The sequence below is a fragment of the Cyprinus carpio genome, chromosome B3 (assembly GCF_018340385.1).
Source record: "Cyprinus carpio isolate SPL01 chromosome B3, ASM1834038v1, whole genome shotgun sequence".
NCBI lineage: Eukaryota > Metazoa > Chordata > Actinopteri > Cypriniformes > Cyprinidae > Cyprinus > Cyprinus carpio.
The window spans coordinates 13,012,843-13,037,130 of record NC_056599.1 but is presented as its reverse complement, the minus strand read 5'-3'; the positions used below and the strand labels follow the sequence as shown (position 1 = coordinate 13,037,130).

Below are 24,288 nucleotides of genomic sequence, written 5' to 3'. Positions count from 1 at the left end.
CCTTTCTGCAGTCCTGTTCACATGCATCCATCATGCAAGGAGTCCTCTGGGCCAGTCTCACGCACATTATGCAACTGACAGATGTGTGTTCTGCTTCCAGAGACAGTTCGTTCTCCACCCCTCTCTGCACTGTGAGAACATAAACAAGGCCACTGCTCTTTTTCCGGAACCATCCGTTCACAATGGGCACAGTCCTGTTCTTTACTCTTCCTGTCACAAGGCCATTAGGAATGTGAGGGACAAATATCAGCGTAGTGTGGCACTTCACTTCCAGTATTGTTTATTAATGAAAAAAACCCAGTCAAAATCTTCTTTGCAATGTATTACAGTGATGTGCTATAAACACCACAGTTAACACAGGCAGTGTTAAATCAGCATCTAAATCATGTTTCCATTAAAAAAAAAAAAAAATATGCCACCTCATGACTGCCACCATGAATCACATGACCAGCACTCATTCCATATCACTTGCATTGCTTTGCATTTTCAATACATGGAAAAGAACAGTCAGTGCATTATTCAAAACATCTGCTTTTGTGAATAATAAATAAATAATGACTACAACCGTGCAGATTCTTACATGACTTGCTGGGCTGTTTGGACACAGGTAGTGAGACCTCCGTGAGGGGCAGGATATAAACCTCGGGGTCATTCTGAGAGCTGGGGGAGGCTAAAGTGGAAAGGTCAGCTTGGCCTTCCTCCCCCTCCGTATTTTCAAACTCCTGCAGGGAACAAAAGCACACAGAGACTTCAAATAAATGCTTTCTATTGTAATATATTTTAAAATGCAATTTATTCCTGTGATGCAAAGCTGAATTTTCAGCATTATTACTTCCAGTCTGCATTCTTACATCAGCTCTATTACTTTATGCATACTGTGAATTTAATATGGAATTTAAAAGGTCTCTTTTGTCTCAGTGGGATGGCTGATGAAAGTCTCTCTTGTGGGATTTTCTTTGTTATGAATGCTGGATGCCACATTTCGGAAATTGGGCAATCATCTGCTCGGACCCAATAACCTATCCAGCTCCCACAGCTCCACATGTTGGCTCATACTCACAGATTCTGACTATTGTTGAGCATCTGTGTTGGGGAATTGTAGTACTGAATCTGTGCCATAACCAGCATGAATACAATTCCTGTATTTGATCCGAATTTGGATTGGGGCAGTAAACAGGATGCAGAACTACTTTGCATTTAAAGTAAGTAATATTATATATTAATAATCAGTAGTCTAAATAAATTATATTTAATATATGTTAAGTTGTACAGTATGTGTAAAGCACTAAATGAACGCTTCTAGGACTGCCCTTTTATTGTTTCTTACTAGTAATTCTTGTACTTGTAAAAACCACACATTTGATAGTACTTTACTTTAAATGACATATAATGCAGGGTTAAAACATTTACATTTTTTTTCACTGTACATGGTAAGGTGACAAAAACACTATAACGCCTACTGTATATATATATATTTAAAGCACAAATGTCATGATTAAAACTTGGCTAAAAAACCTGTAGTACATGATCCACATCTGTTTGATACTTTATACTTTTTAGCAAGTGAAAGACCTTTTATTGTCATTGTAAAAATGCCCCTCTTCAGGTTGTGGCTTTTGAGAAACATTTATTAGTTCATCTCTCAATCATCATTGCACTGCATTAAACAATACTCACAATAAAAACCACAAAGCTTTGATCATAAAAGCAAGCATTTGAATTTCATCTTGCTAAGATATATTACTGGGAGATATAAAGTGACAGCTGATATTTATATGCATTTTATGTAAGTAGTCTGTTATACTCATAAAATCTCTTTGATTTACTTTGATATACTTAAATACAAGCAACTGCACCAAATGTTGCTCTGCTTGAGTCTCTGAATAAAACTGAGGTGTCTTTTTCCTCCTTGAATTTGATCTCCATATCAGACAATATGAGCCTGATGTATCAAATATGATTTTTTATTTTATTTTAGAAGAGTACAGATGCAAAAGCCTGTAAGTGCCTTTTGAAATTTTCTTCTAAAATGAGCATTTTTATCCGGCTCTTATGTTTATGTTCATTTATTTCACTTTAGTGGCAATACAAAGAACCATTCAAATGAAATTACTCTAAAACTTACCCATAGGAGCCCGATAAAAATGCTCATTTTAGAGGAAAATTTAGAGAAAATATAATATAGATTTGATTTTTCAGGATTTACAGTTTTTAATGTAACATTTTTAGAATATTTAATTCAAACATTCTTTTTTCCCAGTGTGTGTAAATTTGATGAAATTTGTGGTAGTTAGTTAGTAGATAGATAACCAGTACTGTTGTTGACAGCGAGTTGTAGAAGCAGCTGTGAGCATCTGTTGTGTGACTGTAATGACTGTCTTTGACTGTCAATCCAATTGAAATTCCAATTGCTATTAGCTTTATCCAATTCAATTTACCTTCCTACAAGCCAGTTCTTCACTTATGACTATTGTCCATGACTATAAGCCCTGTCTTTACCTATAAAAGAGCATTCTCTCTGCCTGCATATCCTCATATTCTTGTCTGCCTTTTTTGCAATGGACAGCATCTCTTATCTGCTGCCGTAGTACTCTCCTATTTTAAAAAAAACAACATTTCTTTATGTAATGTTACAATTGTTCTCTGAAGAAAACAGGATTTGCTGAGGAAGGAAAAAACAGCCATTTCTCTATTTTTAAGGAATGGGAAGACCTATATTTCCTGCATAAAAAATAAATAAACTTGACGTTAAAACTGTGCATTTATTTTGGGACAACTTATTTATTTAATTCTGTTACTTGGGCAGAAAGGTTAAATACATAGTTGTGTGTAGTTTCTATGTAAGAGCAAATCTATACTGAACCGCATCTGCTAATGTGGTGTATATCATCAGGAGTGGGATGTGGCTCGGAGGTAAATTGATGCAATATCATTTAGAACCACATGAGGGTGCAAAGTAATTTACTTAATTCACACAGTCCATCTAAATATTTCATACTTCAAATCTGTTATTCATGCATTATGCGTGCATTACTAAAATGCTAACAGGACATATTTGAAGAGGAGGCAGCAGTTGATATCTTTATTCACCAGCCGTCGATAAATACTTTAACTTGAAGTGAGCTATTGGTTTTCTTGCTTTATGTGCCTGGTGGGATAAAGAGGATAAGATGAGAGGCTGGGAAATGCTGACCTGCTCCTCTCTACCGTACCATTTGTGCTCACAGATCTCCATTATATTTACTCTGAAACACAGTGAGAGACATGGCAGCATCTATCATTACTATTATTATTAATAAGTTTGTGGAAAGAATTTTTTTTTAAGAAAATTATACTTTTGTTCAGCAAGGATTCATTAATTTGATGCATGTCTGTTTCAAATAAATGCTGTTCTTTTTAACTTTATACAAAATGATTTTTCAAAATTGCAAATAAAACAAAGATTATTGGTGTACATTTTAGAAGATAATACTATTTTAGTCTCCCTACTTCCATTTGCATGATTAATCTGATGTATTACTTACATTTCTAATTAATGTAATTATTGGTGAAATTTACTAACAATTTCTAAGTGAAAATTGGGTAACACTTTATTTTAAGGTGTCCTTGTCACATATGTTACATGTACTTACTATTATAATAACAATAAATTATATAATTACCTGCACGGAAACCTAAACTAAACCCTAATCCTAACCCTAACCATATAGTAAGTACAGTACATGTAGTTCATTAATATTACTCAGTACTTAAATGTATAATTACACGTATTATGCTATTATGCTATGTATTATGTTACAATAATATGTTGTTTATAAATAATATGTATGTTTATAAATTCAGCCTTGGTGAGTTTAAAAAAAAATTTATATATATATATTTTTTATGGGTACCTGTATTAGGTATTTATGATTGTTTTGTTTTGTTTTGTTTTATTTTTCACTTTAGCTTATCTTTTTAACAGTACAGTAAGTAATTAATCTTATACAGTTTAAATACAGTTAGTTTTAATACATGCCAATACGATTTTGATGAGTCTGACTCTGAGAGAAGTACAGTCTGTTTAATCATACATCTTAAGACAATATGACAGATTGATCATAAGGAACGCTTCTACTCCACCTCATCTAATAAGAGACAGTGTAGTTATGGCATTTATCAGCAGGGACTGATTAAGAGAACTAGTCAAATCTACTCTGACAAATGTCTACTGACATACAGATAGTAGAAAGTGTTCAGTTTGATTTTGGCACGGGATGTTCAACCATCATGGACTGCAGCCATACAGTCAGAATCTTCCCAACAAATGCACAATAAGAAGCCCTAGCATCTTGATGAAAAGTACGCCAGTGTAAAGCAGCCAACTCATTTCAATTAGACTCCAGCAATGTTTGTAGCTCACTCATTGCACTGCACTGGGGAGCGAGGGCTGTTTTCCATTCAGGAAGAGCAGCTGTCTCACTCCATCAGCAGCGTGTGTGAGAGGGGCTAGTGCTCGTTCACAATACACACAATCTCTAAAGAGGCTTTAGTCGCATTTAATACCAACACAACTGTGTGTTACAGAGACACGTGTGAAATCTGGATGGAAAGATGTGGTCTGGCCCCACATGCTGCAGCAAATGCCATGCACTCCTTGGTAATGCCAGTTTAATTTATACTTTTGTGTTTCTGTTCAGTTACTGAGCATTATTTGAGAGATTTTGTCAGCATGTGTACCCTTACAAAAATATGCTATGGTTCAGGTCCTGAATTTCAATTAGGGTAGAAAATAGAATGCAGAAATTCAAGGATGCAGAACCCCCCCCCCCCCCCCATTGTGGGAAGTATCTTGCTACAATCACGTTAAGGTTTACTATATAGGCACATACAGGCTTATAATACACTCTCACCATAGGGCCGTTTTTTTTTTTTTTTTTTTTTTTTTTTTTTTTTTTTTTTTTTTTTTGCTGTCACATTTAAGCTTGGAATGTACGCAGGCAGTTACAGGCTTATGCTATGGATTAATGAGTTAGAAAGAGCAATTAAGGCTAGAAATTCCTGCACAACAAAGAATATCATAGCAGTCTCGACCATGTTTTCCATTGCCTTCCTCCAGGTCAGTCTATACAGGTCAGCTTGTTTTCTCTCTGAACGCCCATACAAACACAAGACAGACTTTCCACAGTGTGGCATCCCTGTGATTTCCACAGAACACCAAATGCCATGCTAATTATCTGTGCCACTGTGACTTCCTGGACTAGAAGCACATTCACAGTCTGCCACAGACAGCCCAGTGTGGGACAGACATGGACAAACCATCCACCCACTCACAGTCACTTAGAGCAGACGATCCTATTAAAAACAGACAGTCCAGGCACACGGCTTTACAGGCAGCTTATTAACGGCCTGTAACTGTGTGCTGCGACGCTTCCTCTGATGTGCCATTCTCCCCCTGCTACAGTGCATGTGCACATAAACAGCTCGCTTATTCTGATCCATTAATCCTCAACTGTGTGTGTCAAACCAAATCTGATAACAACTTATCTCTCTGTCCCCGTCTGTTCATATTCTCTGTCAAACATCTATGTTCCCTTCTAATTTTTGTTCTTGCTGAGCAAAATCTATTTCTATTAGACAAAGTCTTCAGCCACCTGAACAGAATCAGAACAGAACCCTGTCCTGGGTTTACATGTGCAATACTTCACAAAGAAATGCTATGGCTCTGTTACGAAACCGTGTGAGCTGCAGTGCTGCCTAAATGGGCAGCTGTCTTATAATGCAGCATCCTGACTGAAATGAATTGCATGCATTTTTGTTGTTCTTTATTTATTTGTATCCGTATACTGGATATACAATACAGTTTGGAAGTTTGATATCAGTAAGATTTGTTAATGTTTTTTTCTTATGCTTACCAAGGCTGCATTTATTTGATCACAAATACAGTAAAACGGTAATAGGGTGAATTATTACTACAATTAAAAATAAGTTTTTTTTTTTTTTTTATACATTTTGTTCACATAAAGCTGAATTTTCGGCATCATTACTCCAGTCTTCACTGCCACATAATCTTTCAGAAATCATTTTAATATGCTGATTTGCTGCTGAAGAAACATTTATTATACTTGTGCTGCTAAAAAATGTTGTGGAAACTATAACACATTTTCAGGATTTTTTTGATCAATGCAAAGTTTAAAAGCATTTATTTGAAATATAAGTATTTTGTGACATTATAAATGTCTTTACTGTAACTTTTGAATGACTGAATGTGTCCATGCTGAATAAAAGTATTAATTTATTTAAAAAAAAAATCTTACTGACCTCAAACTTTTATTGTGGTGTACACTGGCTGATTTTTAATTGTACATACATTGAAAACATTCAAATTAACATTCAAACTTTACACATTATAGTGTTGTGATGCCTAAATTCAATCGTAGCATTTAAAAAGAGTGATTGTTGTTTTTACGTTTTTTTTTTTTTTAACCAAATGGTTAAGAGTTTTCATTTCTGCCATAGCATCAAAGTAATTGTGGGCTAGTTATCATCCAGAATTTTGATATCAGTGCATCTGCAGTCTCTTTAGTATTTTTAATCAGTACATTTGTGTGTTGCATGACTTATAACTACATTTCTAATTATTTATCTTGCTTTGTCCACCGTCTTCACTGAGACTGCCATCTCCACAAAGGATACATGCAATATTGCTTGAGATTTTGACTTCAGCAAGAAATCTTGGGAAACAAGATCCTGCCAACCTTTTAAACAGCCTTGGATCAAAAAAAGCTGCCTAAGGAAGAATCTGACAAGGTTTTGGACAGAGTCTATAAAAAAACAGTCACTAGTCAGACTAATTGTGCTATGATGCTTCAGTCTAATAGATTGTTTCATTTGTCTTCAGGTTATCACGTGTTTGAAGAATGCACAGTTCAGAAGTAGATAAAACATAAAATGGGCAGAAGAAAATGAAGGCTTTAATCCTTGAAGTAAAAATGAATGCAAAGACATTTGTGTTTTGCAGGGAAAAAAAAGTGCTGAAGATTGACGTTTTCTTTGTGAGGCTGTGTTGGAACATGCGTACATGACTAGAAAGACAAATCCAACCTAACAGGCTGAATGACATGATGCACTTCTAGAAAAAAACAAGGTGACATCAAACAAAAATGATAATAGGTTATTGTAAAAAAAAAAAAAGACTGTGTGAACTGAGTGACGTGCCTATAAAAAATTAAGGTGCTGGAGAAGACATTAATTTCTCATCTTCCTTTAATTTGGAGGGCCATTTTGATGGATGAAATGACTAATGAGGACTGAGATCTCACCTTGAAGCTGATGTCCCCTTTCTTGCAGCACAGGCAGGCGAGCATAAGGAAGACAAACGTGAAGAGACCGGAGAAGGAGACAGCAACAACCGCCAGAGAGGACGGCCATGACAGCTCACTCAACGGGGAGCCACCTGGGGAGCACAAACAGACATTTAGTATCAAACTCTGCTCTCCAAACCTCGGATATCAGTGCATAAACACTCAGTGACAAAGTTTTAAGGTCAAATGTGTCACTTATGTCACTTCTAGCGCATAAACAGATCCAAAGGATTTTTTTAAGGTTTTTCTAAACAATCCATACATTTTTCTATTTATGTATGGCTCAAATGTAGCTTTAAAGTCTGCATGAAATCAAATTGCCCCTATTTACTTTGTACTGTACTAGTCTTGAGGCAAAAAATTATAATTTGTGCAAGTTAAACTACAGAAAATCTGAAGATTTGCCAACTTCATGAATAAAAACTTTAAAACGGCTGATAAAAAAAAAAAAAAAAAAAAAAAACATGACAGCCATTACAGAGAAAATGACATTTCATAACCTCTTTGTCTTTATGAATCAAAAGAATATCGTGAGCTATTAAAAGCTGATAAGAGAAAAACGCAGGTTATCTAAATGTTTCATAACAGCATCTGAAGAAGCATGTGGCTGCTGTCAGTAATTAGATTTGGTGGGCATCACATTTGAATAGATCACTTGTCCATGGAGGAACATGTCGAAACCAGGGCTAATTTAAGCTAAATCTGCTTTTCTTGTTGCAGTGAATCACTGAGATGCAGTCTGCATGATGATACAGTATAGGGTTAAAAAAACCTAGATATGAGATGATGACTCACTTGTTATTCAGAATGAAATGCAAATTGCACCGTTTTATCAGTTAATGAAGTGAGAGACAGGATGTCAAAGCAAATTCACAGGAAATGTGATGCTATGCAAAAGAGCTGTATATTGATGAATATTGATTAAAATATAATTCAAGTATATTGAGAAAATATAATGCGATCTTAAAGGGATATCCCATATAAACGCAAGATTATTTTTCACACTCCTTTGGCAATCAAAACTGAGAATGCCCATGATGCTCATTTTCTCACACTGAAATGAATGTTGATTCACACTGCCAAACTCCAAATATTACCAAAAAAAGCACCACAAAGGTACCATAAAAGTCAATACAACTTGTGCCCTGTCTCACAAGTCTTCAAAAGACATACAATAGAGAGCTGCAGTGATGGCATATTTTTGTAGGCCAATCCAGAAGTTTGCATCCCAGATTCCCTTTAAAATAGGATTTTCCATTTGCTTTCAGATTAATGTAGAAAATAACCTCTGTGACCAACAAACATTTATGATTCTTACATGTTTATCAAAATAATCTTCATACATAAAAACAACTTATTCATTTTAAATACTAAACGCAATTGTCCATACTAAAAATCTAAAGTTAGGTTATAAACGATTTACAACCCGGTTGCATGACTTCAGTGTCACTGACGCAAAGCTTTCGATCTTTATTTAAACTCTACAAATTGAAAATGAAAATATTTAAGCTTGTGTTAATCAAAGCTAAACCATTGCAAGGTTTTAAGACTCGTTCATAAAGCACTCTAGCTTTATATGAGCAAAAAGACCTAAAAAAAAACAAAAAAAAAAAAACATGAAATTTAAATTGAAAAAAACATTCATGAACACAATCCAGAGGCAAAGGAACGACCTGAAGAGCGGGAGAACACATAAACCTATTAGCTTGGTTCATGAATAAGAATTACACTGACATGTACCCACTAGACAGAGGAGAGATTGGTAAAATGGTGCCGGATAATGATTATCTCCCAAAAAGTAGGGGGTGAAATCTGAAATGTCCCCTCGGTTTAAAATTGAGGCTGTTTAAACATGCCTCCCAGCTGCCCAGTTTGATTGCTTGTGTGCAAATGATGGAGAAGCGATGGGATTCGGGCCAAAAGCATTTAGGCCTTTTCACACTCTGTCATTACAAGGACAGCGCAGGGGCAGGTGTCACATTTTGGACCAGTGAAATTTAATCTGACTTTCACTGTAATCCTGTTGTCAGCAGGGGACACACAAAGACACATGCATGTGCTCTCTCCCAGTTGAAAAAGGACATGAACATCCTGATCTACAAAACTCTGCACCAGACTGGCCATGTGTCCTTAAATGGAGGAAGTGGCTTGTTTTGCTGATATGCTGACACATGTCGCTGTGGACACCGTGCTCCAGACATTGACGTCTGTCGGGGGTCATGTGGGTTGTAAGGCCAGTGCCTCAAAGCGAAAATAGACATGGGATGAAAGGTATAAACACAAATACAAGAAAACAGAAATCTGATGGGCTCTGTTTCGAACCTAGTAATGTGCCCTGCTGTATACTACAAAGGCAGCTGTCTTTTAAGGTAGCACCCTAACTTAAATAGACTGTCATCAAATACTATTTTAAAGTTTGGGATTAGTAGAGCTTTTAGCGTTTTTATGCTCAGACTTTTATGAACACCAAAGCTAAAATACATTGAGAAAAATATTACTGTTTAAAATAACCATTTTTTATTTGAATATATTTTCAAATGTAATTTATTTCTGTGATGCCAAGCTGAATTACTCCAGTCTTCAGTGTTACATGATCCTTCAGAGATCAATTTGCTGCTCAAGAAACATTCATTATTATCAATGTTGAAAACACTATTTGGTGCTTAATATTTTTGTGGAAACCATCAACCATTTGTGGAAACATTTTTTAAACTTAATTCTTTTGTAACATTATAAATGCCTTCACTGTCACCTTTGATTAACTGAATGGGTCCTTGCTGGATAAAAGTTTCAAAAATATTACAAAATCTTTCCAAACTCCAAACTTTTGAACAGCAATGCAGCTCTAAATCAAACAAATATTTCACTGGACTTACCACAATGCACTATGGATTGACTTCACAAATTATACATGCATTGCTGTCTTAGAATTTGCCAAAATTAGGTAAAAAAAATGTCTTCACATCGGGAGAACAACTATGAGGCCTTAATAAGGCTGTCTATGTAGGTTTTGGAACAGAGGCAGTGTGACCCACGAGCAGCGGAGCATGTGTGTATACACAGCACCACACGAAGAGACACGGTCAGCAACGTGTTGGGTGTACTAAAGCATTTCTCCCACCCCCTCCTGCGTCTCCATGGTAACAGGCTGGCTGACCCGTCATGTTGTATTGCACTTCGCTTTTTGACAAATCTCTCCTCAGCCCCCACCTTTCATAATGATGACACATTTCTGCTGATGCATTAACAGCATCTCTTTCTATAATTTTCCTCTCCCTCTTTCATCAGGTTTCCCTCTCGCACCCAACAGTCTCGCAGTGTCCTAAACACACACAGTTTGGTTCACCTGGGCTCTGTGATACAACATTTCCCTGTCGTTTTGAAATAAGAGAAGGATGTCGCATGTAGACGCAGGTGTTCAGAATCGCATACTATCAGACTACTTCTGCAAAATGCGGTATGCGTAGCATCTGCATGTTCACAGCAACACCAAAGCCAGCTGTCTTAATGAATGTTCATTTAAACAATAAATTTTGATAGGTATATTAATAAACATAAATTTGCATTGCAGAAAATAAGCTCTACATTTAGTACAACAAGGCAATTTTCACAAATGAACACAACTTTTATAAATTTTGAAGCCTAATTACAATCGCGAAAAGTACAAAGCTAACATTAATGCAATTAATGTTGTATTATTTTGGAGTTATTGCATTCATTTCTTGAGGTCTGAATGGTAAATGGGTGTTTTGGAAACATACTGTATCTGATCATGCATACTATATACAGTAATAACCAAAAGGCAGTATGTTAAAGGTCTAGAATTGTAGGCCGGCAGGAATTGTAGGTGGGGGGAGTGAATGTACAGCACTCTCTCCACCCTCAATACCACGACTGAGGTACCCTTGAGCAAGGCACCGAACCCCCAACTGTTCCCCGGGCGTCGCAGCATAAATGGCTGCCCACTGCTCCGGGTGTGTGTTCACGGTGTGTGTGTGTTCACTGCTGTGTGTGTGTGCACTTTGGATGGGTTAAAAGCAGAGCACAGATTCCGAGTATGGGTCACCATACTTGGCTGTATGTCATGTCACTTTTTTCACTTTTTTTTTTTTTTCACTTAGCTCACCCAAAAAATGAAAATTCTGTCATAATTTACTCACCCTCATGTCATTCTAATCCCATAAGACTTTTGTAAATCTTTGAAACACAAATTAAGACATTTTTAATGAAACCCGATAGATTTCTCTCCCCTGTTGATGCTGCAAAAATATATGAACATTGATCAATGTACATCAAACATGATAAAGGGAAGCTCAACCATGTTTTGGTAAGGGGTGAGAATAAACCTCATTGGTTTTAAGCATCAAGCAAATATGTACTGTAAGTATATGTCCCCGCTTCCATTTATCATATTTGACAAGTTCTTTGTATGTTAATTCATCACTTTAATCTGCTCATAAAGTGTGTTTATAAAGTGATCATTTCCCCCAAGAAAACTTGGTTTAAAAGACTCATGATATTGGGTAATATCTTTGATTTGTCTGCACTATTGTCCTCTACAGTCAACTATAATGTTTCATGACCGATGAACTTTGCAGCATTGACAGTGTGACTGAACTGAATCAACACTGAACCAAACTGATCTGGATAATGATACTATTGTCTTGTTTTCTTCACAACACCACCGCCATTATTTTCCTGTTTACTACTGTGAATCTGCTTTGAAACAGCCAGTATTTCATAAAGCACTATGGAAATACATGTGACGTCTTCAATTCGAAAATTTGGTGGAATGGACTTTTAGTCACCCATATTTCATTAATAATATCTTCATTGTGATTTGAAGATAAACCAAACTCTTATGGGTTTGGAACAACATGAGGGTGATGACTAAATGCATTCACATTAGCGCTAGTAGAACACAAATTACTTTCACTTTTAAAGACAAGCAGACAACAGGCTGATAAACCTGGAGTTGTGGCATGGATAGAGAACAATAATGAGTTGATAGTTGAGTGAATAGATGGAAGGAAGGAGGGGGCAGCAGTCGCTGTGGAGTTGAAACATCCTGTTCAATGCATTGTAAAGCAGTGTGACTCACTCCTCTCACATAGGATTTCATTAGACAGGGTTCCCTCCAAACCTAATTCTCTTTCTAGTTTATCCTCTTTTGTGGGTCCTGCCTCTGAACCCAAAAAATACTTTTCTAGTTTTGCTGCTGTTTTCATTCAGGTTACCAAAAAAAAAAAAAATGACTTCACAAAAAGTAAGGGGAAATTAACTGGAAATAGTATATATTAAACCAGCATTTTTACACAGATTTTATTGTACAGTAACTGTGTAACCTGGCAGTGTTTCCATTCCACTAATATTTGATGATCATACCCATTCTAAGACATCTCGGTCCCACATTAAAAACACAGTAACGTCACCATAAATAATTGATACGTACCCAAAATTGTGAAGACTTGCACTAATAACCATGGTTGGTCTTGCAGCTCTGAACTAGAAACTTGGATGTCAACAGGTTCAGGTTCAGCCACCTGGTGTTAGTTAGCTTTAGACCAACATAATATTAGCAAGCAAAGACTTATAATATATAGACGTATGTCTGTCAGCTGCCATCTATAAAGGAGGTTTTTGTACATTAAGTTCTCTGGACAGTAACGGACCAAGACATATTCTTCACAAGTACTTGTAAAAGATTCTGCCTACGCTAGCTCGATATGTCTGTTTTCTGTCAGTCCAGCGACTGTCATGGTTTTGAAGAAAAAAATATGAAGCAAATGGACTGCAATATTGCATCCTGTGTTAACGACCCTTATAGCCGACACAAACAAAAACTGGAATTCATTCAATTCCAATAGAGAGTAGTACAGGAGCTATGTGGAGGTCAAACATTATTCATACGCAGTATTTCCAGACCTGTTTTGCTTCAGGTGCACTGAATTATGTGAACTTTTCTTTTTTTTTTTTTCAGCTAGGCAGCGGCTGTATAAGGCCAACAGATTGGATGTGATATTCTAATCAAATCCATGAGCTCAAGGTTAGAATTAGCAATATTTTTATTTATACCAATAAATAAAATGTTATTCTTTAAATACTATTTCTGCTAAATTAGTGGTCATAGTATGTCCAAAATAACTGTTTTTTTTTAAAAAAAAAAATACTATTTCAGTCTTTTATTTAAATATTTCATGTTTAATTCAATGATACTTGCAATTTCCTTTTAACTATTTGTGAAATTGACTAGTAATGTCTTAGTAAAAATAGTTTTTCAGGTTTTCAATCTGAATTTCTTGGAGTAAATACAACTGCAAAATGCAGCTGTCACTAAAGTAAACAAACAAAGCATTACGAGTGACAAGTGTATTTAATTGTAGTGAGAACGTGACTCACATCACTTGATTTTATGAGCACCCAGATCCTCTTTATTACAAAGCTGTCCAAAGATGGACACTTGAGATGGATGCTCAAGGTTGCAGTTTCAGCACTCTCTGCTCTTGAAAAGGGGCGACAGAAGAAACGAGAGAAATAACAGGTAAATATAGAGATAAAAAGCTCTAAATCTTCAGCTGTCCTAACAAACCCGATAGTGATAGTTGATAGTGAGCTCATGACTTCACAAGAGAGGTTCATGACTAGACACATTGCGGAGACAAAGCCTTTGTGGTGCTTGTGGTACCACTGCTGTATTCTGATGAAAGACAATGCAAGAGGTGCTGCTAATAACACACAGTGACTGCAGAGAGCCTCAGGTGCAGCGCCGCTCAGCTTAACCTGCGCTGTGTGAACGTCCTCTAACTGCACAGGACACTCACCGTGGTGCAGTGTGGCTGCTTTACATTTAATCATCACAGATGGGGGGTTACTTAAAAAAGGTTTTACATTACTAATATCATCAGTAGCTTAATATCTTAATATGATGATAATAACATAATCTAATTTCTTTAAGTTAGTTTTGGATTACCCCAGGGTCACAAATGTATGAGCCTATTTTCACCTAAAAGGTAACTTGTATATTACTGTTTAAAGCTTTGGGGTTGGTAAGAATCTCTTATGCTTACCAAGGCTTGTGAGATATTATTACAATTTAAAATAGCATTTTTCTATTTGAATATGTTTAAAAAAGTAATTTATTTCTGTGATGGTAAAGTTGAATTTTCAGCATCATTACTCCAGTCTTCAGTGTCACATGATCCTTCAGAAATCTTTCTGTTATGCTGATTTGATGCTCAAGAACATTTCTTTTTATGATCAATGTTTTGACTAATCCCCAATTTATTTATTCTTTTGTTTGTTTGTTCATTGGCAGAAGTGCAATTGTAACATTATTTTATTGCGGCTATATTTATACATGATTACAAGTTTATATCTACCAATTAATTAAAACATCATATTTTCTAAATGTGATTATAAATCTCACAATATGACTTTTATTCTCACATTTACCATTTTATTTTTTACTTTAACTGGGAAACAGGTTTGTATACTTACTTAATTCAAGAAAAGGGAAAGCAACATCTATATTGACTTTTGCCTACATTTCCTATATGTAAACACCAAAACAATGTCACTATTACTTGGCCATATTTTAGAAAAAATTAAGAATTTTTAGGGTAGGAAGCAAAGCCAGGCGAAGTCAAGTGAGATGGGAAATGAGGAAATAAGCAAGTCAAGCTGATTTACTGAAACTGGGACTGAATCGGCAAGTGACTTTAACTTACAGAGAACGAATCCACACATCAAAAATAGGAAGAAAGAGAAGACTTTCATCCATTTTCCATAACATTATCAAACAAGAGGTTAGCTAGATGAAGCAGAGAGAATATAATAGTTAAATGTGAATAAATAAGAAAGCTGATGGAGCAGTGCCCTCTAGGTCATGACTGCAAAGTGCTGTTGTTAAATTCAACAAGGCATACAAAAGCTTAGAGATTTGTCTTTTTATGACACATACTGTTTTACTTTACAATACAATGCCCCAACAGGACTTTAATTTAAATTACTGCTTTTTTAAGTACGCCATTGTTGGCACTCTTCAAGCTGCTCTTTTGTATTTCTTTAAAACACTGTGACTCTCTGTTTAAAAAAAAAACTACCAAAAAACAACCTTGAATTCAGTAGTAAGTGTTGTCCAAAAGACATATGATTCCCCACAGACCTCCAGACATGGACATTAATTCCAAAACTCATCAGGCAGGAGGCCTTCGGGATGAGAGCTGGCCTTTATGAAGCCGTGGCACTACATTGTTGTGGCATCAATAAGTTATCACCTTGTCCTCTGCTAGGAGTGGACACTGTCTGCGAGAGAGCGTATTTTAACAATCGCGTTGATGCCTGATAGGAAGGAAGCACAGAAGGGAGGGAGGGCCACCTGTGTCCCTATTTTTAGCCTCCATTTCTCTCTTGCCGTTTTTCTCATGTACACACTCTTCCTTCTCCTGTCTCAGCACAGCATAAGTTTCCAGCTGAGCTGTTCTTTTCCTCATGTTTGTACACTTTAAAAGCACGCACAGTCTCACATACCCACGATGCCTTTCACTTCTGTGACCAGGTGCTGACAGCTTTGCAGAGTTGGTGTTGTGCCAATCTTGACACTACCGTAATTAAAATCTAGTAAGTGAGGGTTGCATTCTTCCAGAACAGCATTATTTTAGTGTTATTTAATAAACTATTATAGTGAATGTTTTGAATTAGTTTTTTTTTTCTGTTTTCATTTTAATATTAGTTACTCATTATATTTAGTCATTTTAGTACTTCTACTTCTACTTTTTTTATTTAGTTGCCAAGTCAACATTTTGGGATTTTTTTTTTCTTCATCTAAAAATTAATTTTATTTAAGCTTTATTTCAATTACCGAAACAATTTTCATAGTTTTAGTTTTTTTTAACCACAACGACCAAACCGGTTCAGGCAGGGAACATTATTCATCAGACAATGTTGCTTGGGGTCATCTGGACGGGCAGCACATTTTTCCCCCTCTCTCGCACTAAAAAACAAGAACCAGCTCCATTTGCTTCAGTGTATAAGCCTGTATCAGTGGGAATCAGAGAATAAACGATGAGCGCTGGAACGCTAGTGGAGGTACTCGTTCAGCTTCCTGACAGTATTGACCTTTACAAACTGATATAGAGCAGAGTGCACCAGACTCTAGCTGAGACAAAGGGAAAACAGGACAAGTGACATTTAGGCAAGAATATTGGGCATACATGGGGTGGGATGGGGGAAGTGATTCACATTTGTCCCACTTTGGCATTCTTTGAGTTTAGGGGATATCAAGAGGGAAAAGTCTGACTCTGATATAAAACATGGTAAACTGGCTAACATAAACTGCCTACTTAAGATATAAAATTTAACAATTTCTAATTTGAATTATTAGTGTACGTTGGCTTCATATGATGGAAAAACATACACTGAAAAAATGCACCTGTTTGTCATTTATAGTTAATCTTTAAAAAAGACTAATAATTTAATAACACTTGTAATCTAAATGTAATCTAGCAGATCTCAAATTAATTAGCTTTTCATTTTAATATTGTTCATTTATCAGTCTTCAGTGTAGCATTTGGACCAATCAGACACACAACGATTTGTTATATTTAACAAATAATATCTAATGCCCCCTCATCTAACCAAAGGGTCTATGAACCCTTCCCCCGAAATTCAACTAACATCTCAAAAAGGCAGGACAGGCCTCTGGTTCCATAGCAACCAAAGACAAACTATCTGATAACAATAGTTTTATGGCTCTAAGGAATGCGGCAAAGCAACTCTTAACTCAAGTCTCTCAAAAACAAACATATAATGCCCATAAAAGGGACTCTTCTCTAATAAGTTAATAAGAAAACCTCTCTTTGAATGAACACGCATATCCTTCAGGTCATTGTGTATATTATTGCTGTTCTTGTATATTGTCTGTTGAATTTTACTGTTTTATGCATGCTTATGATAGAACCACTCGTTCATGTAATCTTACCTATATGTAATCTTACCATGTTTAGTATCTATGAATTCGTCTTCTGATGATCTAAACGAGAGTGTATATTATATGTTGATACCTATGCAACATATTAGTGTTCTAAGATTTACTAGTTTGTATATCAACTATTGATCCAGTCACACATGCAAATTACCAGACATTAAGGCAAAGGGTCGTAAAACTCCCCAATATTTCCAAACTCCCGCTTGGAATTTCAGCCTTTCTCATTGGACAAGCCCATCCTGAGAGGCGTGAACCGTCTCTGACTTTAAAAGGGCTCACTCACAGCTCCACTCCACCTACGTCTTTTTTTCTTCTGCTAAGAGTATGTGGGCTAGAATGCTTCTGCAACCCGCTAAGTCTGCGCCAGGCCTTGTGCCTTGACTTTCCATTTACCAAAGGTCCTAGGATCTCAGCTCTTTTTCACTTTTCCACTGGGAAGAAACTCCCAATCACCATCGAGTCAGGACATCTTTGGAATTCATCACTCTTCAAAACCAGAAGAACGTGATCGCGACTCCTACACCACCGAACCTCCAAACCATCAAGACTTTACATCCAGACACTCGTTTCAGGCCAAAGCAATGCATGTATCATACATTTAACTAAACGAAACAGAGGTTTAGAATAAGCTATAGACCCCCTTATAAATGGCGCTGATGGCTTTACTCAGGTGGTTAACTGACTCTTTTCATAGCTTCTTTCTCTGGTTTTCCTGATGATTTCATCCATCAAATCTCATTTGCCCTTTCCCCTGTATGAGTGATTGTATGTATGTTTGTTTGTTTGTTTGTTAGACTAGTTTGCGTTATTGTTTAGTTAATAAAACTCTTGTGTACAAATTACATGAGTTTCTGATTCTGCCTTGCACATTAATGTCCCTCACGATTTTGATCCTCGCTACATGCACTGATGCATTAATACTATTGAAAGTATTTTCTGTGGCCACAAAAATATCCTTTCTTAGAGTTTATATGAAATTACCCTAAATGTTAACTGGACGAACAGATTAGTTGATGGCAATTTAATTCTGCTACAGTTACTACTGGCAGCTCATATAAATAATTGTAATTAATCATAATTAATTGTAATTATTTATATATATTTCCCTTTTGAGCTTAATTTACTACATCAGCCTTAAAGGGGCAATACACGAAACTACAAGAATTTTCATGCATTAATCGCTTTTTTATTGCCAATGTGTAAACAGTTTGTAACAAAATATTTTTTCACTCTGTGAAAGACTGTATAGATGATATTTATGTAAAGGACATATGTGACATTTACGCACACTCCCAAGAGCCTTTCTTCTGTTCTGCGATACATTAAACAAATGCTTGTGTTTAGGTTAATGCCAAAAGTACTATTTGCACTATAAGTACAAAAGAAAAGGGATTCATTCAATCTGTAATTAATCTACTGTATATAGTCCATAGTTCCACATAAACATCAGAATCATATTATCATAACAGTGTAATTTTAATCACTTCATCTGACATGATGCTGGTGAACTGCAGAACTGGTGCAAACATATCCAAATATCTTTGTTTCTATTCTGCAAACTTTAAATATTTCACATACTTTTTGAAACTCCAGTCTTTAGTTGATCCTGATAAGCACTTGTCGTCACAGTTGTAAACATGGTGGCTTTCTTCTTTTGTGAGGGGGTTTGGCGCCACGGCATCTTTGTTTCCAGGCGGAATGTTAAAGAACGCAACACACATCCAGGCGAAATCCTGGATAATCTGGACCAATCTGGATAATTGACGATCCAACCAATCTGATGAAGTGTTTCCACTTTTGTGTGCCATATGCATCAGACGTTCAGCCAACAGTCCATGTGCATGAAATCTGAGGCAGAGACTAATGCTTTCTTAACTGCTGCTTTCTCATCGCTGTCATTTTTGTTCTGTGTTTATTTTCAGAGGAAAATGCATAGCACATATTTATATAGTCATCGTTTTTGTGTGCTGTACTTTCATATATTTATCATGTAGTTAGCTTAGCAACATGCTATTTGCAAGCACTAATGTAAACAATTGTGAGATGAGTTTCCTATGCAGTGCTATATGTATGACACAGATTCGGTAATGCATTCAGTTAACAATAATGTTGTACACTCCGTTCCATTTAACAGATTGTATCATATTTGCACAGATTTCTCACCACAAACAGAGCAGAACATGTGGAAAAGTGTAGAGATCCCAAGAAAGCCTTATCATGGCCTATGCAGAAATACACACAAGCACACACGAGTAAACAAAAAACATCCTTTCATTAAACAGTCAATGCTGAATCAGTGGAAAAGTGCTGTGGTCTGTTCACTGCCCTAGAGAAGAATTGATGCTTACAGCAGCCTTCTGTCAACCACTGAATGAGTGAGACGACAAAACCACAGAGAGAGTGAGAGAGTGATATATATTGCCAAATTGCTATTGGGTGTTGAAGCAGCTGAAAGAATGAAGACATTGAACCATGTGGTCATTCAGAAAAGGAATGTTTCTTGGTGAAGGTTGAATGAGGGTTGTGGGTAAACAGCAAGTGGCTCTTTTCATTACATGTAAAGCACAGAACCACTAGTTCAGCACAAATGGCAACCCATACTGCCGTGCAAAGGCAAAAGACGTAACTTCGATTTTTGTCGAAAATGAGTTATTGATATTTTTGGGACATTCAATTTGTGGTTTTTCCGAGAAAATAATGGTTTGTCTCAACCATAACTTCGAAAAGCCCCGGAGAAACCAAGACAGAGCACCATATAACACCATTTACTGCTCTTTCACTTTGTTTGGAACGCTCAAATTGAGCTACTGCATTCTGCCTTTGTTTAGCCGCACGTCAATATGAAGTTACGGTGTCGGGTTGGAGTTACACGGTGTTCTGCCTTTGTTGTACTGTCCATTAAAGTCTGGCACATTTTAATTATGGTGTAGACAAACGAATTAGATAGATCGCGATCTACAAAACAGCTCCATATAACAAAGCACTATAAAGACTAGATACCTTGGCATCAATGTATAATCGTGAATAACCTTTAAAGATTTTTTTTTTTTTCGTGATGCAGATTATTCACCAAGCTGTCACTTAGTTGGACGCGTGTGGACTCGAATGCTGTAGTTAGTCTGATCAATCATAAAATCAGTAGCCTACTAACGGTTCACAATTAAATCCATATCCAACCTTTTCTTGTCACCCGATAAAATCAATCCATGGCGATGAACATCATCGGAGATGTTTAATCCACAACCATTCTGAGCATTATTCCTTTATGTTGGCGTTCACATCAATCCACAATTTGTTCTTTTAGGTTAGGCTATTTCATACAAATCAATATAAAAGCAATTATGCTATGTCTAGCATTATTTTACATTACTGAGCATAGCAAATAAATTGGTATCCACGGTATCCACTCATGTTTAACTTTTAGTCTGCTTGTTACGACCAAAAAAAAAAGGGAAACAAAAAAACCTTAATACAGTCAAATTACTATATGCAATATCCTATATGAGACAGCACATGATCACTAGGTTTTATACAGGTGTTACTATAACAATTTTGTAAATGGTGATCAGCGCAGCAACCAAATATTGATAATGTGGAAGTTACTGCCTTTTGCCTTGGTGTGACTTCTCATGCTTTGCAGACAATGCAAAGGCAGAGTACATTAACTTCAAAATAGGGGTAAAAATTAAGTTTAAGCTCACAATTGTTTAATGTAGATAATTTTTCATTACTAAAACATCTAATTGTTAAATTTCCAGTGTCCTACTTATAATTATTTTGGCTGGACAAGTAAAAAACTTTAAAGTCATTTTTCTCAGTTTCACACTCTAGAGAGTTAAGGTCTTTTGTCTTTGTAGGGCAGCATAGTTCTCGTAACCACAGTAATCAGGGGGCTTGAAGGGGGATGGGGAGCAAGCAATCTTAAATGCCTTATCTCAGAAGCTTTACTTCTGGAGCTGTTTACATCTATTGGTTGTGAATAAATTCTTGTAATTAAGGCAAACAGTCAATGAAAGGTTAAAATGATTACTATGGAAGTCAATGGCTACTAGGGGTGCAACGGATCATAGAAGATCCGTGATCTGTACGGCACACATGTGATTTGGGGATTAACTGTTAAGGTTAACCATCATAGAAGGAAAGTTTATCATTTGCACATGTTTTGTCTTGCCAGTTTACACATTCAAGCAGTTTTAGCTCGCACTGTTTTCTGTGCGCTCAGCTGCTGCCGCACACACACACAAAGTCGTGGGGAAGTCGTGGCCTAATGGTTAGAGAGTTTGACTCCTAACCCTAAGGTTGTGGGTTTGAGTCTCGGGCCGGCAATACCACGACTGAGGTGCCCTTGAGCAAGGCACGAACCCCCATCTGCTCCCCGGCCTCCGCAGCATAAATGGCTGCCCACTGCTCCGGGTGTGTGTTCACGGTGTGTGTGTTCACTGCTGTGTGTGTGCACTTTGGATGGGCTAAATGCAGAGCACGATTCTGAGTATGGGTCACCATACTTGCCTGTATGTCATGTCACTTTTTCACTTTTTTTTCACAAAGCGCACACGCAGAAAGAGAGAGGCGTGATTCAGACACCATGTGATTCCTCTTTCACATACACAAAAAGTTATATTAAAATACCCATTTTGGCAAGTATTCTAGTAAACACAGTCGATTATGTCTTAAGTGAAAGTAAATAGGTGAGGTTTGTGCATTTGGTCTTAAAGAAACAGCAGCCAATAAATACTTAATTTACACTTAATTACATTTCTGCACCTGAATACTGATATTTGTAACTGTGTTTTGTTGTATTCATCTATGCTTGTAATTTGTGTAATTGTTCTTGTTTTATTACTTACTTTATTAGTTAAGCTATTAGTTTGTGCTGTGGTATAGAAGTACTTAAGAAGTACTTAACTTGTTGTGTGTGTGTTTTTTATTGTTTATTTTTTTTTTTGTTTTGTTTTTTGCTAATCCGAAAAATTATCCGATTCATGACTCAAAATCCATGTATGAGCCAAACCGTGACTTTTGTGATCCCTTGCACCACTAATGGCTACCATAAACTCTATGGTTACCAACATCTTTTGTGTTTAGGATAAGAAACAAACTTGACTCAAATTGATATCAACAGAATTTGACATTAGCATGATCCTATAAGTTAACAGTGCAATACAAAAGTTCCTTTCAAGGAAAATCAATTCACCCTTCAGCAATATTTGCAAACTCACAATTGCGAGTTATAAAGTCAGAATTGCGAGATAAAAAATCACAAGTCTGACTTTTTTTCTCTAAATTGCGAGTTTATATCTCGCACTTCTTACTTTATAACATGCAATTGCGAGTTATAATGTCAGAATTGTGTGAAATAAACTCGCAATTTCGAGTTAAAATCTGATTTTGAGGAGGGGGGGACTGATATGTTCTCAGAATTGCGAGTTTATATCTCACAATTCTGACTTTATAACGCGAAATAAACTCGCAATTTCGTGAAAAATAAGTCAGAATTGTGAGTTTATATCACGCTATTCTGAGAAAAAAAATTTTGGAGATAAAAAGTTGCAATTACCTTTTTTATTTTTTATTCAGGGGTGGAAACGGGCGTCCATAGACATGACTATCTCGCATTGAATAAAAACATAATGATCTCTTTCATCCAGCTGCCTGTTTACATGCCTTCCTGTGTAGTTCCTTATTTTGACGAATTACAGTTCTTCTCTCATGCTCTACAACATGCACATATGCTCAGTGCACACTACAAGACTAAAGCTTGAATTAACTGAAAGGCAGATTTGTTTCTTCCAAAGTAGGTACTTGAACAAATTTACCTTGCCTAACCTCGACTGTTATTAGATTTTACACCTACACTGTACCTGATCATACAGTAGATGTTTCACTTGTTCTTGTTCTGAATGCTCTTCATAAATCTCCCCACATCCTCTCAAAGACATCACCACACTGCAGTCTTCTTCCAGGCCCCCTCACATGGCATGCAGCATTCAATGCATTCACCCAGACGAGGTCAGGATAAGGTGGTGCAATACTGCATGAACTCATCTGTCAGTAAGAGGCAGTCGAGTGAATTGGACTATAAGTGTGTCTTTGGGAAGGGAGACACAGCAGTATGTACAAAATCCCATCTTCTTATTAAGACAGACAAGGCTAAAAAGTATATCCAAATGCCAGGGCTCTGAAGCGGTTCAAGGAACGAAAACGAAAACAAACAAATGAAATTTTGACTGGAACAGAACCAGAAACAAAATCTCAAAAAAAGATCCATGCCGAATGAGAGAGGTAGGCATCTGCTTCACCTTAAATTAATTTGTTTTTGGATTGAAGTTTTTATAGCCTAAACTTTAGAGGATTTGTTTTGGAGAGAAACTAAAAACTGTTTTTATAATGTTTGTAAACATTTAATTTTAGCCTACAGGCATTTTAGCCTTCATTATTTCGGAAAGTAATAGGGCTAATAAAATGTGACGTGAGCCACGAATTTTCTTTTTTTTTTCACTCTCAAAATGCAATCTTATACAAGTGTTTATTTATTTATTTATTTTTTAACAATGCAGCAAACATTTTTTTATATCTTTAAAATAGCCTACTTTGATGTCTTTAAAGTGTTGATAGATTTTTTTGTTTGTTTGTTTTAGTAGCCTACATTTGGCCAAAATCTAGAAAAGATGATGCTGTATTGGCTATGACTAAGTGCAGCGGGTTATTGGCTAACGTTACCAGATCTCTTTTTTCCTTTTCTTTTTGAGTAAATTATTATTATTATATTATTATTATTAAGCAAATTATAGGCAAATAAAATTGTTTTTAAAAAATAACATTACTAACCGGTATTTCTTTCACCCAAACCGGTTTCGGAATGGTAATAATATCAGAGGAACACAGGAACAGAAACGTTAAAATTATCGATTCTGCTCAGAGTGAAACGATTAAATTTTTTTTTTTTTTTTTTTTCAAGCC

General features: G+C 36.3%; 1 protein-coding gene across 1 annotated transcript in view; it reads right to left on the bottom strand.

Annotated features, from left to right (window-relative positions):
* The window catches only part of LOC109102510 (serine/threonine-protein kinase LMTK1-like), a 46,112-nt gene that overhangs the window by 17,121 nt on the left and 4,703 nt on the right, over positions 1–24,288 (bottom strand). Inside the window, 2 exon segments of the mRNA XM_042719785.1 lie at positions 581–722; positions 7,302–7,435. Coding sequence (XP_042575719.1) covers positions 581–722; positions 7,302–7,435 — 276 coding nt within the window.